Below are 15233 nucleotides of genomic sequence, written 5' to 3'. Positions count from 1 at the left end.
AGCCACTGGGGCCTCCCTACCATCCACAGGGGGTGTTCCAGACATCTCCCCACCATCTCTAGGGGCAGCCCGCCCAAGAGTCACACCCATGAATACAGATTTTGGATTGAGAGGTCCTGCCAACTACTGCCAGGTGTAACTCAAGGGGAAAATATGTTTCCAGCTAGGGGCAAATAACTTTGAAGCCAAAATCAGTCAAAGGGAGAAATAAAGTTGGAGAAACCGATTTGTGGCTTATAAGCACTCATCTACTTCTGCTCACCCACCTCTCATGACCTGGCTGTAAAAGGACCCCACTACACCTCTCTGGAACCAGTGCAGGCTTGCTTTCCACACCCTTTGTAATCACCTATTGATATAGAGATGGACTATTTCTCTCAGCACCTTGGAAACACCTCTTGATAGGGAGATGCACTAAGGCCAGGTGAAAGATTCTGGAAATATTGCAATTTTACCCACAGTTCTTTTCATGGATTGGCACCAAGTATCCAACATGATTACAAAATTTTATGAGCCAGTGGCTATTTTCCTCCTCTTCCTGGCTACAAAAATAGCATTGCTCCATCTTGAGCAAAATAAAACAAAACTGAATTTAAATTTATTTGGATGTAATGAATATATAATGACATAGGCTTCACTGTCTAGATATGGGGTATATTAGCTACATGACCAATCCACAAGAATTAGCTGGATAAACAAGGCTCTTTTGGCAATATATAAATATTATATATATTTTTTTGCCAACCAAAATAAATTATATATATATAATCTGAGGTGAAAATGTGTGAATACAGGAACCCAGACAAATGATACTCACATGAATCTTTTCATTGCCAAGAACATAAGTCCTAGGACATAAACAAAGTGCTATCAATTTTCATGAGCTCTTGTGGCATAGAGAAAAGGACAAAAATGATGAGGGCCACCAACATTGAGGATCAGATAAAATATTGAACAAAGCAGGGGCTGGACAGAGTGGACCCTCAGCACTAGCCTTGGCTAGAATTAATCTCCTTTCACCAGGAGGTGCAGGACCACACTGAGAATATTGTCTCTCTCACTGCCAGTAAGTTGAGTGCCTGAGGGTTCACTTAATGATTGTAGGTCATGTGAACTGCCAGCTCTTCTCTACCAGAGAGAGAGGCCATGCGGGTCAGCACAGAGCATCCATGCATGTGAGTGAAGGTCTCTTGGACACACAGCCAAGCAGACATCGCAGACTCCAGCCAAGACTAAGAGCAATCTCAAGGGACACCCACCCCCAAAGAGAAAATCTCATTGAGCCAAGTGATCTCACAGTACTTGGGAGGTAACAATAATATAATTGGATTAAACTTTGGTGAGTTTATTTATACATACTACGCATTAATACATACAAACATTGAGTGAAATTATACAATATCATTTGTTGTTTGAGAAGACTTAATGGTGCAACAAATTAGTATGGATTTATAAATTACATATAAATGTATCTTAGTCACTAAAAAAATGGAAACATAATACATATTTTCTTTATGGGTGGAAGCAAAGCATAACATGAGGAGAATAATCCATCCACAAGAGACAGGAATGAAACAAAGGGGAACCTGGAAGGGTAAATAATCAGAAAACACTAAGTAAAATGGTAGAAATGAATCTAAATAGATCAGTCTTTGAGAAAATATAAACATACCTAATCATCTAAGTAAAAAAAAAAAAAAAGAATGAAAACTAGTGAAATACTATGTTTTAAGTAGGTATATATAAAATGAATGAATGAAATGTTAAAAAAAGGTATATCAGGCAAATATTAACTCAACCCTAATTTTATTTAGCTACATTATTATTAAAGAAACTAAATTTTAAGGTAAAAACATTAGATCTAAAAACATTCACAAATAGCATATAAGACAGGCATTATTCCCAGCGTGCAGGTCATTATCTGGTTTTGGAGAGTCTCATTCCCTGCCTTCCTCTGCCCTGTTCTGTAGCTGAGGGTGCTGTATTTCCTATGACCCTGGGAAAGATGGCTGGCTTTCTACAAAATTCTGTTCTCGGTGGCAATGAGAATTTGGAAGATCAACCTAATTTTCTCTTTCTCTCTCTCTTTTTATTAGGATCTCTGGTAGTAGCTGAGACTCCCCATAGTCCCAGTTCCCCAAAGAGAGACATTCACATGTTCTCATGTATAAATTTCTTTCTCACACAGAAGTCACATTTCAAGAATATATGGGTGAGAAAGATGGTTCAACAAGGAGAGTTTCCCCTATCTCTCACAGCAACCAGAATGTGGCCACAATCTCAGGTGAAAGATGCCTTTGTGAGAGGTTTTGGACACAGAGAGCAGGCTGTGAAACCCCAAAATGAGAAGGTTTCTTTGAGAAAGTTTGTTATGGCCGCTGTGGGAAGCTCTCTAAAGGTGGTCTGGGCTACAGGTCCAGAAAACCCCATTCCTCTCAGGTCTTAGCATCAGCTCTCTCTGGATTTGGGCCCACCCGCAGAGCCATCTGCACAGAGCCCTGGGAAGTGCCCTCACCCTCCAGCCCCCAGAGGCCGTCCTGCTGATCTGTTCCAACTGTGGAGCCTTAAGCATCCCTAGGAACCTTGAACAGCTCCTCTCAGCCATAGTCCTGGGGAAGTCCCACCTGACAAGGAAAGCGGGAGGAAGCCCCCCATCCCCCTGGACCAGGCCTGCCGTCCTCCATTCCAGATGTGGTGTCAGAAGCAGCACTGAGATGCGTCCCCACCTCGCTGAGCTGGCGTTCATTGCCAGGCTTGGCTGCTGATGGACCTGCCCAGGGACCCAGCAGCACTCGTCCTGGGCATCTGGTGGGAGCCATCCCTACCCATAAACCTGACAGCAAGTTCATCCACTACAAATTCACCTGTGGACTCTGAAGAGGACCGTTTTTCCAGTGGTGAGCCTATTGAACAACATCCTGAAGGCAGTCCGTTTCATGAGATACACACAAACATGAGTGACTGGGCTGAAGAAATATTAAAACTAGCTACAACTAAAATTATTTGATAATGGAGACACAATATAAGAAGATGTGAAGTGTGATGTCAATAGGATAAAATGTGGGGGTGAGAAAAAGTAAAAGTATAAATTTGAATGCTACTGAAGTTAAGTTGTAATCAGTTTAAAATAGACTTTAATAATTAAACTATTTTGTTATTAATAAAATAAATAGACTGTTAAGATATTTTGTAAGCCTCATGAAAACAATAAAGCAAAAGTTTATAGTAGATACACAAAAGACTAAGATAATGAAATCAAAGCTTTACCCCCCAAAATCAGCAAATCAAAAAAGGAAGACAGTAAAGAAGGAATGGAGGCATTACAAAACATAGAACAATTATCAAAATGTCAATAGTAAGTCTTTACCTATCAGTAATTACTTTGACACTAAATGCATTAAATTGTATAATTAAAATGTATTAAATTCTAAAAGATTGTTCATAGAATGTATGAATGATTTAAAAAAAGTGTATGCTACATACAGGAGATGACTTTAGGCTGCATATCAGCTAAACATGTATGGTTGGAAAAAGTTATTCCATTCAAACATTAGCCAGGAAAAGAACAGGAATGGCTATACTTGTAATTAGACAAAAAAGATTTAAAGAAAATCTGTTAGAAGAGAAAAATAAGATCATTACATACTGATATGAGTCAGCTAATTAAGAGGATTAAACAATTTAAAATATGTATGTACTCACCACTATAATGCTTAAATATATAAAGGAAATATTAACCACATTTAAGGGAGAAATGGGCACAATACAATAACAATTGGGGCAATAATCCCCCCCCTTGAAGCGAGGACTACAGAATAAGGGCACACCTAATGGGCTGTCCTTTGCAGAAATGTCTTAATCACTTTTAGAAAACTGAAGTCATGTCAGCTATCTTTCCCAAATGCAGTGGTAAGAAAATAAAAATCAGTCCTAACAGGAAAACTGGAAATTTACAAATCTGTGGAGATTAAGCAATACATTTCTAAATAACCAACAAGTCAAAAAAGAAAATAAAAGGGAAATCAAACTGCCTTAAGACAATAGAAAATGGAAAAGAAAACATACAAATATACATGGTGTACAGCAAAGACAGGTCTGAAAAGTAGGTTTCTAAAGATAAACTACATATGGTAATGGATATTTACTAGGTTCAACTTCAGATAATTTCACAATACATACAAATATCGAATTATTTTGTTGCTCATCTGAAAAAATAAAATGTCTTCTGTAAATTATGTCAGTAAAAAAGTAACTTCAGTATTCTTATCTAACACATTGCAGGGAAACTGACAATATGGAATTGCCATGTTGTGACAAGAGTTATGATTAGTGATAAATGTATTTTAGACACAAAAGTAACAGTAAAATACAAAGCAAAAGTTATTACAAATTGGAAGTAATGTGGATAAGCCATAAAATCAGGCAGTTTCAGAAGTAAATACTAAACAGCTAAAGATAACAATTGTAATGAAGAGTAATGGGTATACAAAAATTCTATACAATAGAAATCAAACATCTTCACTAAAATTTATGTTTTATTTTGGAAATGACAAGTATTCAACCACATAACAAAGACAAAGGCAGATGAACCAATATTTTTAAAGTATCTTAAGAATAAATGAAAGAAATTATTTAACTTGTATTAAAACATATAGCGAATCACTAAATATTTCAATAATTCCATGACAGGCTTTGAGAAACAGAATTTTCTTAGGAAAATTATTTGGAAAAAAAATATATACTTTAAAATCTTTTTATTATAGCATTTACAATGGTAGTTTGGGAATATACATCTAAATTCTTTTAATAAAGGAATTAAATGATGTCATGCTTCTCTTAAAGATCTGGGTATTTTTTATAAAATGAACAAATACAATAAAATAGGAATAAAAAGTATTGTACACATATGAATAAAATCTCCATTTTTGTTGTCATTCACTGCTAAGGTATATATGATTAACTATCAGAGAACAACCATGTCAAATTGTATCATTACATATGGTATTATATGTTTTCCCCTATCTACTATTTCTCAAATACATGGTGTCACCTGTTAAATGTACATGGATATGTCTATATACATACATGTTCATTCCATTTCAAAGCAAAAGCTTTCACTGTAGTGGATTCACATTGCGAACAACAGCACCGCACAGCCCTCATTTCCTGAGAAGCCTCCTGAGGGCTCTGGCGATGTCCTTGTTCTGCAGGCTGTAGATGAGGGGGTTGCGCGTGGGCGTGAGGATGGTGTAGAAGATGGAGAGCACTTCATCCCACTCAGGGGAGTGGTAGGACTTGGGCAGAAAGTACTTGATGAATGCAGCTCCATAGAACAGAGACACCACAGCCAAGTGAGAAGAGCAAGTACCCAAGGTTTTCCTGAGCTCCAGGCTCGATCGCATGCCCAGGACAGTGAACAGTATGTGTCCATAGGAGGCCAGAATGGCTGAGAATGGAGAAAGGAAAAAAATCAAACCACTAACAAAAATGCCCTTTTCATATTGGGAAGTGTCAGTACAGACCAACTTTAATAGGGCTGGGATCTCACAAAAGAAATGATGGATTTGCCTAGAGGCACAGTAAGGGAGAGTTAGAGTGTAGACCACGTGGTTGGAGGCATTGAGCAGTGCGCCCAGCCAGGACGTGAGCACCAGGAGTGTGCAGACCTTGGGGCGCATGCGGATGGGGCAGTGCAGTGGGTGGCAGATGGCCACATAGCGGTCGTAAGCCATGACGGCCAGCAGCAGGCACTCTGACCCCATCAGGGTCGTGAAGAGGAACATCTGAATGCTACACCCAAAGAAGGAGATGCAACGGTCCCCAGAGAGAAAGTCCAGGGCCATTTTGGGGACAAACGTAGAGATGTACAGGAGGTCCATGAGGGAGAGCTGGCCGAGCAGGAAGTACGTGGGACTGTGGAGATGAGGGTGAGCCCTAATGAGGGTGATCATTGTGGTGCTGCCCAGCAGGGCCGCCAGGAGCTCCAGCAGGGAGAGGGCAAAGAAGGTCCGGGGGGCGGAGGGGCCTTGATACAGATCCGAGAGGAGGAAGCCACGCCCTGAGGTCTGGTTGTTCTGCCATGACATTCTTTTGTTCCTAATTTGCAAATATGAAGATAATTTTAAAATAATTGTAATTATGAGCATTATGTTTATAATGTGGAGAAAATTTTCAAATGAATTCCTGCACCCCTTCCCAGTATCTCAAGTCTGTTCCTTTCCTGGCCTTCATCTTTTACTGTTCATGAATAAGTATATTTTCAGTTCAGCAGAATTTGCTAAGAAATCTTTAGAGATCATATAAGATACGTCACTTTCCATACTAGGGATTATGGCATATTTGTTGTTTATGGTTTAATATAGAGTTTAAATGTATATTTGTTACTAACTTTTGTACAAATTTTAGCTTTTATGCAATTACATTAATCTTCCACTTTGGGCAACAGCTCTGACCCCAGAGACATGAATTTCTAACTGAATGCACTAATATCTGTTGTCAGTTGTTTACCTCATTTATCAATAATTGTATGGAGTAAATATGGAAAGTATGAAGAAAAATTCAGTCAGGAAAAAGACAAACCTATCATCAACTATGGCTTTTACATACAGTCCAATTAGTTCTAGAATTCTTAGATGTTGCAAAAAGGAAAAATGTATTATCCAAGTAGCTATCTTAAAACCAGTGCAGTAGTTATGTAGATGATAGTCTTTGAAGATTCATATTTAAATTCTTGATTTAGATAACCAATGAAATAAGTAAACTCAATGGACAAAGAAGAACGTGGATGCTGTGTTTCTTACATGTCTATTTTTTATATACCTACAAACTGAATCTCTAAACATGAGGACCTTAACACGTGGTATTAGACATAAAGAAGTCAAAGACGGCAGGATTTATTTCCTTTTTATGGCTGGGAAACAAAATACTGTATATCAACTGTACTTCAAGATAAAAAATTAAAAAGCATAAAGGAGTGCATGGTAGAAAGCACATTACACAATGGAAATGTATTTCTAAGTCAAAGAAATTGAATAATTGTCCTAGCAATGGTAACTCAGCAGCTATGTCATTGCTGGAACAAACACAAGGCTACCCTTTCCTTTTCTTTACTTCTTGGTCTTGTTCCAAAGTGAACTTAGTGTAATTACCGAAACAGTATAAGACACTAGAAAGCACCTTTTCATAAGATTATTTTGATTGTCAATTATATGCTGAAGGTAAAGTGTTGGTATTTTTATCTTAACCTGCAAACTAACTTTACTGTTGAAAGCAGGAAATAATATAAATCATGCATTTTAAATAATACTGTTTCCAAAAATTACTGTGTTACATAGTATTAAAATATATGACCTGCATTTAATAAAGGAAATCGGTAAAGCAGCCATTATAAATTTAGATAGGTAAGTTAAAGACACTTCAGAACACATTGTCATGCACCTTTGCACTGAATTCACACACTCTAGGGCACATGGTGACAGGGATGGCATCTGCTGTCCTCAGCCCTCTCCACCCAGCACTCCCAGAGAGGAGAAATGAAGTCAGTAGGTACCTGTTGTGCAATGACATATTGAACACTAGAGAAGGATCAATGGATGCACACCGCTCAGTCCCCTGGCTGAACAGGCTGGTTCTCAGAATCATTATGCATGAAACAAAACATTGAGATTAGAAAACTTACGTAAAATTTCTAATATCAGACATGCCAGACAGTGAGGTGTCTTCTAGGCTCACTACTCCACTGCCCCAATTCACATTAAAAATTCACCATATCTCACTTGATATTTAACTCTCAGGCAAAGATTTCCGAATTTCACATAGTACCCAACTCTAAGGCACAGATAACAAGTACATTGTTTATTATAATAAAATAATCTGCAGAATGAAGAAAAAATTTCACAGTGTGTTAAAATTAGCCCTTATGGACAGAACATACCAGGCATTCATATACTAGTTTACAGAATGATTTAATAAATTTCTTGATTAGATTCACTGATCTACTTGACATTTATTAAACTACATTTATATAAGTACTTTTATATGCTATTGATTTATTGTCTCCTCTACCGTATCCAACCTGCTTTTAATACCCTCCATCGTGCTCTTCAATGATTGGATCTCTGACCTGAATTCATTCCTGAGTTCTTGGATGTCTTTCCATACCTCCATTAGCGTGTTGATGATTTTTATTTTGAACTCCCTTTCAGGAAGAGTCATAAGGTCCATGTCATTTAAATCTTTCTCCGGAGTTATATTAATTTTACTCTGGACAAGGTTCCTTTGTTGTTTCATATTTGTATATGGCGCCCTCTAGTGTCCAGAAGCTCTACTCTGGAGCTGCTCAGCCCCTGAAACAATGTCGGGGGTCGCAGGGTGGCGGTATTGGGGCCTTGGGGGAGGAAAGAGCTGTTTCCTGCTACACAGCTGCCATGCCTGTCTCCACTGGTATAAGCTTTTGTCACAGAGCAGCCGGATATTGATCCCTGCTTTCCACAAGCGGCTAGAATCTCAGTCTCTCCAGGAATTCTGCCTCTGTTAGCTTTCCAACCCTGTAATCACACGAGTATCATGCAAGCACCATGAAATGTAGGTTTGTGCTCCCAGCGCAGATCTCCGGAGCTAGGTATTCAGCAGTTCCAGGCCTTCCAGTCCCTCCCTGCTCCGTTTCTCTTCCTACCGCTGGTGAGCTGGGGTGGGCGAAGGGCTCGGGTCCCCTGTAGCCACAGCTCTGGTACGTTACCCTGTTCGGTGAGGTCTGCTCTTTTCTCCAGGTGTGTGCAGTCTGGCGCCGTCCTCTTTCCTGCTGCTCTCTTCGGATTACTTGCACCAACTGTATTTTCTAACTGTATCCAGTTTTAGGAGGAAGCCTCTGTCTCTCCTCTCATGCTGCCACCTTTAATCCTCTCTCCAAGACTTGATCTTACATGCTATTGATATTTTTATTCCAAAATTACTTACTAATAAGAATATAAGAAATACCAATAAAAAATAAGATATTTTATTAAATATTTCCTATACAATGAAAGCTAAGTGATGGCTTCTGTTCCTAAATGGTTCAACCTAGCTTCAATAAAACCTGACTTTTATATTTTTAAAACCTATTTAGTGATGATTGTTATAAACAATTTAGAAAATATGAAGAAATACAGTCACCTAAATTAACAACCAATAAGGAACCATCAATCTGGAGAAAACTTTCTTCAGTTAGAACCTGAAAAATGTATTTATTCTATCAGGAACATGAAGAACAATAAAACCAACCAATGGAATTTGTTTAGCATATATGCTGGGAAAAATACAGTTAATTATAGTTAAGGGACTGTTCATGTATCATTAAGATGACTTCTATGCAGGTATTTACCAATCCTGATTTCCTTCTGTTGTCAAAGTCTTTGAGAAATATTTGCACCACTGTGGGTATATTTAATAGTAAACATATCATTCTTAAGATAAGGAGCTGTTGAGTGTGGCCTTGGAGTTGAAACATTGTACCACATTAAAAATTAAATGAAACCAGATTTTCCATCTAGACATGAAAAAATTGTCTTGCTATACATATTGAATAAAATAAACCTTAGCTCTCATTGGACTAAACTGTCCATTGAGACTTAAAAAGCATGTATATAATATTGTATAGACAGGAGATACCTTAAAAGAGAGGATGACCATTACTTTTAATCATATATTGGCTAGAGTTTCGTGTATTAGTACCTCAAGAAATCACAATTTTTTCAACATATTTCCTGAGAAAAATACTACTATTTACTCAGATAAACAAAATTGATGCTGCTTATACAGTTTTGCAGAAACATTTCTCCTTCTTTAAAATTAGAAACAAAGACACCTGAAGAAAGAAGGTTAAATACCTTGAAATTATAACTTCAATAGGCCAAGGCTAATTTACTGTTCTGCATACAGTCCACAGAGGGAAAGCAGGTTTGCAGGTCTGTCCCTTAGGTAAACACCGCATCAATTATTTCTTTGTCCTTGATTCGTAGATGTGGTCACAGCCTCCTCACATGTGTATGCAGTAATTACCTCTGGCAATGTTGCTTATCAAATGATCTGTGATCAAAACGTTAGGTGAACTGTAATTTCTAAAACTTGAAAATATTAACAGCAAGTTGTTAAAAATGAACTATGAAATCAACATTGTTGAGTATATAAACCTCTGTTTTCAGCTCCCACTATAAAGATATTAAAAGTAATTAATCATGTCTTCCCTAGAGGAAAAATGCCATATCAAGATGAAATCATTGACTTTTCTATTAACTATCAAAGAAATGAAGTCATAGGAGATCCCCTGCCCCATATGTGCAGAGACTGACAAGTCATTAACCTCATAGGTGAGATCCTTTCCCTGGGGGAGAAGCTGCTTGAGCTATAAGCTAGGATTTTTCACATAAATAATAATAATGGCAAGTTGATCAAGGCTGAGGTTGGATTACTTGAGGATGAGATAGGACCAGCTTAAAATAGAAAAAGCATAGTAGCTACAGTTGTGTAGCAGAACAAATTTTCACATGGACTAGGACCTTGGTTACACTGTGTCCTCATAGTAAACAACTGTAATGGATACACTCCTGGCTCTGTTAGGGACAAATACCAGTGCAAAATAAACTCATACCAATCTCCATAGAAAAGGTGAACTACATGGGATGAGTCTTAACAGATCCTTAACACAGTTGCAGGGAGGGCTCACCTCCAAGCACACATCTAAACTGCAACTGCCTATGGTCTTCGTCTCGCAGCTAATGGGAAGGGAAATGCTAAGAAACACTTGTGAAACTCAAATCTCAAGGACACAGGCCCAAGGAAAGACAGATTTAATCAGAAGATTATAGGGTACTTCTCCACCCATATACTTTACCAACTGATCAACACAACTCAAGTATAATAGCAGTGGATTATAGCTCATAAGTGCCATATATGAATTATGACTTTGGAAGCATTCTTAGGGAATTTCAAAGACAAAAGGGGAGAGAAAAATATGAACACTAGAGGAATTTGAATTTTCTGTCACTTACAGCTACAGCTAATATCAAACATGTTCCAATTAGCTGGATTACCATGACTCCTCCCACTAAAGCCTTTTTCTCAGTTCCCATTACCCAATACATCATATAAGGCATTCAATAGAAAATTACAAGGTATGCTTAAAGGAAAGAAATCTCATGGTCTAAAGAGAAAAAGCAAGCATTAGTACCAGGCTGAGATATGATACGTATTCGGGATTGTCAAATGGGGAATTAAAACAATCATGATTAATATGTTAAGGGCTCTAATGGATACACTAGAAAACATATACAGAAAAGAGGCATAATGTAAGCAAAGAGACAGAGACTACAAGAAATAATAAAACTGAAATATAAAATGTGAAAAAATTTTCAAATAATAATTTATAACATAATTGGAGAAATTCTTTCATGGACACCTCTGTAGACGGAACATAGCTGAACAGAGAATCAGTGAGCTTGGAGATATATCAATATAAATCTTCCAAAAACAACATACCAAAATAAGTAATAGTAATTATAATAATAATAGAAAAAGAACAAGAAAAAACTGTGGGATGATTTCTAAGGGTAGAGAATATGCAAATATCATAAGAAGAAGAAAGAGAGAATGAAGCAGAAAAAATAGGCCAAACATTCTCCAAAATTAATGACAGACACTAAACCACAGCTCTGGAAATCTCAGAAAATCAAAAGAGGAAGAATAACAAAAAATTTCCATATAGTCATATCATATGCAAATGACAAATAACCAAACACAAAAGGAAACTCTTGAGATAATACAAATTAAAAACAACTTGTCCTTAGACAAACCGTGATTAAGAAGTTATAGCTCTTGTATTGACAGAAGTCATACAATCAAGAAAAGAGGGAAGTGAAATACTTAAAGTGCTTGAAAAAAACCCAGGCAATCTAAGACTTGATATGTAGTGGATTATTTATGAATATTAAGGAGAATAAAAGAACATGAAGTGCTATAGTATTTTTTAAAAATGGATTCCATTAGTTGCAGACTATTTAATTTGCAACTTAGTGAACATAGATTAGTAATAAACATTAAGGAATGAAAAGGAAAAAAATAAGTATGAGTCATATCTTAAGAGGAGAGATAAAAGATTTCACTTTTTTATAGTTAAGTGATATTTCATAATCAGCAATCAGAGCACCTAATATAAAGCAAATATTTATAGATCTGAAAGGAGAATAATACACAGTAACTGTAGGAAATTTAATACCTCACTTTCAACAATGGCTACCTAATACAGAGAGTAAATCAATAATGAAACTTTGGATTTACATTACACATTGGACTAGATAGACTTAATGTACATATACAGAACATTTGATCTCACAACAGTAGAATAAACATTTTCACCTGCATCCATTAAATATTATTTAGATATTCAACAACAATGGTATGAAAGCAAAAATCAGTGATGAGAAATAACAGAAAATTTTAAGTATGTAAACATTAAATATGTTGTTAAACAACCAGCAGGTCACAGGGTAATTCAAAAGAGGAAACAAAATGTTTTGCTACAAATGAAAATGGAAACAAAAAATTCCCAAACTTATGAGATGCAGCTGATGAAGTACTATGAGAGATTTTATACCCATAAATATCTACCTTAAGGAATCATATCTCAAGTAAATTATGTAACTTTACATCCCAAGAAACTGGAAATAACAAACTAACCCAAAGTTAGAAGGAGTTAAATAAGTATGACTAAGGTGAAGATAAGTGAAATAGAGACTATAAGGATAACAGAAAAATATCAGTGAGATTACAGTTTTTTAAAGATAAAAACATGTAGACCAACCTTTTCCTAGACATAGTGTGAAGAAAAGAGAAGACTCAAATATATGATCAGAAAGAGGAGATTTTAGAAACGATGGCAGAAACACAAAGAATCGCTGGGTACAACTATGAATAATTATATGCCAACAAATTGGATAACTTAGAAGAAATGGATGAATTCTTAGAAATGTATGATACATAACAACTAAATCATAAAGAAATAAAAAAATGTAAAGACCATTAACTAATAAGGAGTCACTATTAAGGACATTAAATCCATAATCAATAATCTATCAACAATGTAAACTCTAGAACCAGATGGTTTCACTGGTGATTTCTGTCAAGCATTTAAAGAACGATTAATAAAAATCCTTCCAAAATTCCTCCAAAATACTGAAGAGGAGGGACCATACCCGAAATTACCTTATGAGGCCAGTATTATCCTGATGCCAAAGGTTGAAAAGAGCAATTCATACAATAATACTACCAACCAATATCCATAATAAATATAGATACAAAATTATCTTTGATGAACAGAAATGCAAAAATTATCATCAAAATACTAGCAACCTGAATTCAACAGAACATTGAAAGGATAATAGTCTGTAATCAAATGTGATTTACCCCTGGAAATCAGGGATGTTTCAACATATGCAAACCAATATATGAGATGTATACAACAGAATGAAAGATAAAAATCACATCATGTCAGTATATAGAAGAAAATCATTTGATGAAATACAACATACTTACATGTTAAGAACAGTCAATAAATTGGGTAAAGAAACATGTGAATATAATTGAGGTCATATATGAAAATCCCAGTAAATAATAAGACTTTGAAATACTTTATTCTAAGAGTGAACAATAGAAATGTGTCCACTCTTAAAACTTCAACTCAAAACAGTACTGGAATTCCTAATAAGAGTGAGCAATAAGGCTGGAAAATTGAATAAAAGGCACTACAATCAGAATTGTGAAGCAAATATGTTATTGCAGATGATATGATTGTATACATATATATTATATATATATGAACACATTAAATAAAAGCACATATATATTATTCATATATATAAATTCATATATACATATATGAATTTGGGGGGTATCCTCTCTGTATACTGCAACAGCTAAATTATTAACATCATTCATAATTTAAAAATTTTTTGGTAGAATATAGTTGATGTGCAATATTACATTGTTTCCAAATTGTAAAACACAGCAATTTTACAATCATACACATCACAAATGTTAATTATGGTAAGTGTAGTTACCATCTGTCACCATACCAAGATGTTAAAATATTAGAGGCTCCATTTCTTATGCTCTCCTTCCATCCCTGTGATTAATTTCTTTTATAAGTTGACATTTTTGCCTCTTTATTCCCTTCACCTATTTACCCATCCCCACAACCCCTCGGTATGGTAGCCAACAGTCTGTTATCCATGTTTATTAGTCTATTTCTTTCTTTTTTGTTCATTTTATTGTTTTTTAGATTCAATATCAAAGTCAAATCAAATGGTATGTGTCTTTCTTTGTCACACATATTTCATTAAGCATAATATCCACACGGCCCATCTGGGGTATGCAAATGAAAGATTTCACTCTTTTTTATAGTTAAGTAATATTTCATTGTATATATGTACTACATGTTTATCCACTCAAATATTGATGGACACTTAGGTTGCTTCTGTATCCTGGCTATTGTAAATAATACTGCCATAAATTTATGCACACAGGGGTGCATAAATCTTTCTGAATCAGTGATTTAGTTTTCTTTGGGTAAATTCCTGTAAGTGAAATTGCTGAGTCACTTTTAATTTCTATTTTTAGTTTTTGATGAACCCCCATTCTGCTTTGCATAATGGCTGCACCAGATTACATTTCCATTAACAATGTAGGAGGATTCCTTTTTCTCCATATCTTCAATAACACTTGTTAACTCTTGTTTTTGTGACATTAGCCATTCTTACTGGTGTGAAGTGTTATCTCATTGTGGTTTTGATTTGCTTTCCTCTGATGATTAGCGCTGTTGAGCATCTTTCCATGTGTCCCTTGGCCACCTGTATGTCTTATTTGGAAAAATGCCTCTGTATCTGCCCAATTTTAATTGGATTATTATTTTTGGTATTGAGTTGTATGAGTTCATTATATATTTTTGTTAGTAGTCCCTTAGTAAATGTATGATTTGCAAAGATATTCTCTCGTACAGGAGGTTTTCTTTTCAGTTTGTTGATAGTTTCCTTTGCAGTGCAGAAGCTTTTTAGTTAGCTGTAACTCCGCTTATATATTTTTGCTTTTGTTTCCCTTGCTTGTGGAGACATCAGAAAAATATTATTAAGACTCATGTCCAAAAATTTACTGGCTATGTTTACTTCTAGGAGATTTAGAGTTTCAGAACTTATACTTAGGTCTTTAAT

General features: G+C 35.9%; 1 protein-coding gene across 1 annotated transcript; it reads right to left on the bottom strand.

Annotated features, from left to right (window-relative positions):
• Positions 1-5112: 5112 nt before the first annotated feature.
• On the bottom strand, positions 5113-6177 carry LOC108385881 (olfactory receptor 2AG2-like). The gene has a single exon (XM_037016044.2). The coding sequence runs from the start codon at positions 6144-6146 to the stop codon at positions 5160-5162; it is 987 nt and encodes a 328-aa protein (XP_036871939.2). The 5' UTR covers positions 6147-6177; the 3' UTR covers positions 5113-5159.
• Positions 6178-15233: the final 9056 nt, after the last annotated feature.

Source organism: Manis javanica, chromosome 14 (genome assembly GCF_040802235.1).
Source record: "Manis javanica isolate MJ-LG chromosome 14, MJ_LKY, whole genome shotgun sequence".
NCBI lineage: Eukaryota > Metazoa > Chordata > Mammalia > Pholidota > Manidae > Manis > Manis javanica.
Note: the sequence above shows the minus strand (reverse complement) of the source record. Positions and strands in the feature narration are given on the sequence as shown.

Excerpts from the sequence above, each read along its gene's own strand:
- LOC108385881 (XM_037016044.2), bottom strand. The coding sequence starts at position 6,146 with ATGCTCATAATTACAATTATTTTAAAATTATCTTCATATTTGCAAATT.